The sequence below is a fragment of the Buceros rhinoceros genome, unplaced genomic scaffold (genome assembly GCF_000710305.1).
Source record: "Buceros rhinoceros silvestris isolate BGI_N320 unplaced genomic scaffold, ASM71030v1 scaffold36640, whole genome shotgun sequence".
In the NCBI taxonomy this organism is placed as follows: domain Eukaryota; kingdom Metazoa; phylum Chordata; class Aves; order Bucerotiformes; family Bucerotidae; genus Buceros; species Buceros rhinoceros.
This window is the reverse complement of record NW_010388480.1, coordinates 53050-54894: the sequence shown is the minus strand read 5'-3', so window position 1 is coordinate 54894 and position 1845 is coordinate 53050. Positions and strand designations below refer to the sequence as shown.

The 1845-nt window shown below is 42.9% G+C and overlaps 1 protein-coding gene across 1 annotated transcript in view; it reads right to left on the bottom strand.

Moving 5' to 3' along the window:
- Nucleotides 1-7: 7 nt before the first annotated feature.
- Nucleotides 8-1845, bottom strand: part of GPR149 (G protein-coupled receptor 149) — a gene marked incomplete at its 3' end in the record, with an annotated part of 3982 nt that continues 2144 nt past the window's right edge. The window contains exons 3-4 of the mRNA XM_010146017.1: nt 1711-1845; nt 8-109 (exon numbers count right to left, since the gene is read on the bottom strand). Of these exons, the coding sequence (XP_010144319.1) occupies nt 8-109; nt 1711-1845 (237 nt within the window). The remainder of the gene's footprint in view (nt 110-1710) is intronic.

Here is a 1845-nt window from a genome sequence, read left to right as displayed (position 1 = left end):
GGTTGACCGTCGCTGCTGTGGTGGTGGTGGCAGTGGTTTTCATGGGATATTTTGTAGATTCCATAGCCCTGCTGGAAGGACAGGTTGAATTCGAACCCCCGGCGTTTAGCTAAAGCAGAAAGGGAGGAAATGTCACATTAAAAAGTGACAAAACCAAGAAGAAAAATGACATTATGTACACATGGAAATGACATCCTAAACCACGGAATAATTATTGAACTACTGCCAGAAACAGACCATTTTCCGTCCATAAAAGGAATGAATTGTCAAGAAGAAAGGCTTCTCAGATAGGATGTTATTATACTGCTGCCTTAATGAATGCAGAAATTACACATTCCTAAGTTAATGGATTCCCAGTAGCTGGTAGATTATCTGCCATTTTCAAAACCACACGATACATGATGTCTTATTGGATACACACGAGAAGAAAATATTTAGGTTTCGCAGTACTCTTTTTTTCCCCAGCCTGTTTCAACAATAATCCTAAAGGTGAAAAATGGCACCAACATTTCTGAGAATCAGCAACTAACCTTCAACAGCAACAGTCAAGCAAGAAAAACAGAATTCTACAACAAAAAAATAAGTAGCAGAACTACTTACACAACACAATTTTTGTATATTCTCCAATCTAAACCCAGTGCTGCAACTAATCTTAAACAGTAACTGAACAAATAAATAAGAATTCTCAATCACTATCTATATCCTTTGACTCTCCTTCCTTTCTAACACAAACCACCCGAGATTTGTCATCCTCCTCCTTCTCATCTTACATTATGGATCAGCTGAAGAAGTGCCTTTTCTTTAAGTAATGAAATCATCTTCCCATGACAAACATAAAATGAAAGGTCTGGGGATACACTTGCACAACCTTGACTTCCACTCGGCAGTTTGTGTGCTTACTAGACTACGTCTAAAGGGGGAGAAACGCAGCCCTTAGCAGCCATTGCTTAAAACTTGGGAATAGTCTTCAGAACAAGTATTGAAAAGTCACAGATTTATTTAAAATAATGTTCTCCTTGCGACTGCTCCAGCTGTCATCCACGTGTCTCTCTAAACAGCACTTTGAAGAAAAACATCAGAGGAAAAACAGGGCTTTAGACGACTCCAAGAAGGTGTGGGACCAGGGAAGGTGTAGCATCCCCTAGCACACCAAGGTAAGCTCTGCAAACGTACAGGGAAATACTGCTGGGCAAAACTGTGCAGAGTTCCTCAGCTCTCACCAAGCGGCATGAACACACTGAGATAAAGGCCCCTCCCATAAATCACATCCTTCGCTCTCCGCTCACTGATGTCACTGTGATTTCTGGTTAGTAGCTCCAGTGCGGGTGTTCAAACAACAGCTCCTCTCCTGCTTGTAATCCGCTCACCATCAGCATGTTCTTTTTCCCCACCACATTAGACATGATTAGCATGTTCCATGTATCTGGTTATTAGAAGCCAGATTCTTTCCCAGGGTAGGACAGGAGAGCAAAACTGGGATTGGGTCCTTCATGCTGCTGAAAGATCGGACGGTGAACTGGGGAAAGCAAACAAGGCTCAGTGTCCACTACTGCCATCCAGCTGTCCTGCATGAATGGCATGAGGCTCGTTTATCCTTCTGAATAATGTCTGTGTAACTTGGGTAAATGATTTGAAGGAGACAAAGCACAGTTACTGACACTAACTTCCCTGCCTCTTTATTACAGGACACATTCCAGCTCCCATACTCACTTTTGAGTTCTTCTGAAGACCCCACATATGAATCCTTCCTGCAATTAATGATGCAGCCACAGGGCAGGTGGATCCAGTGTTCAGACAGGACAAATACTGGGGTGACTGTGGCAGCCAGCAAAGGCAGCAGGAAGC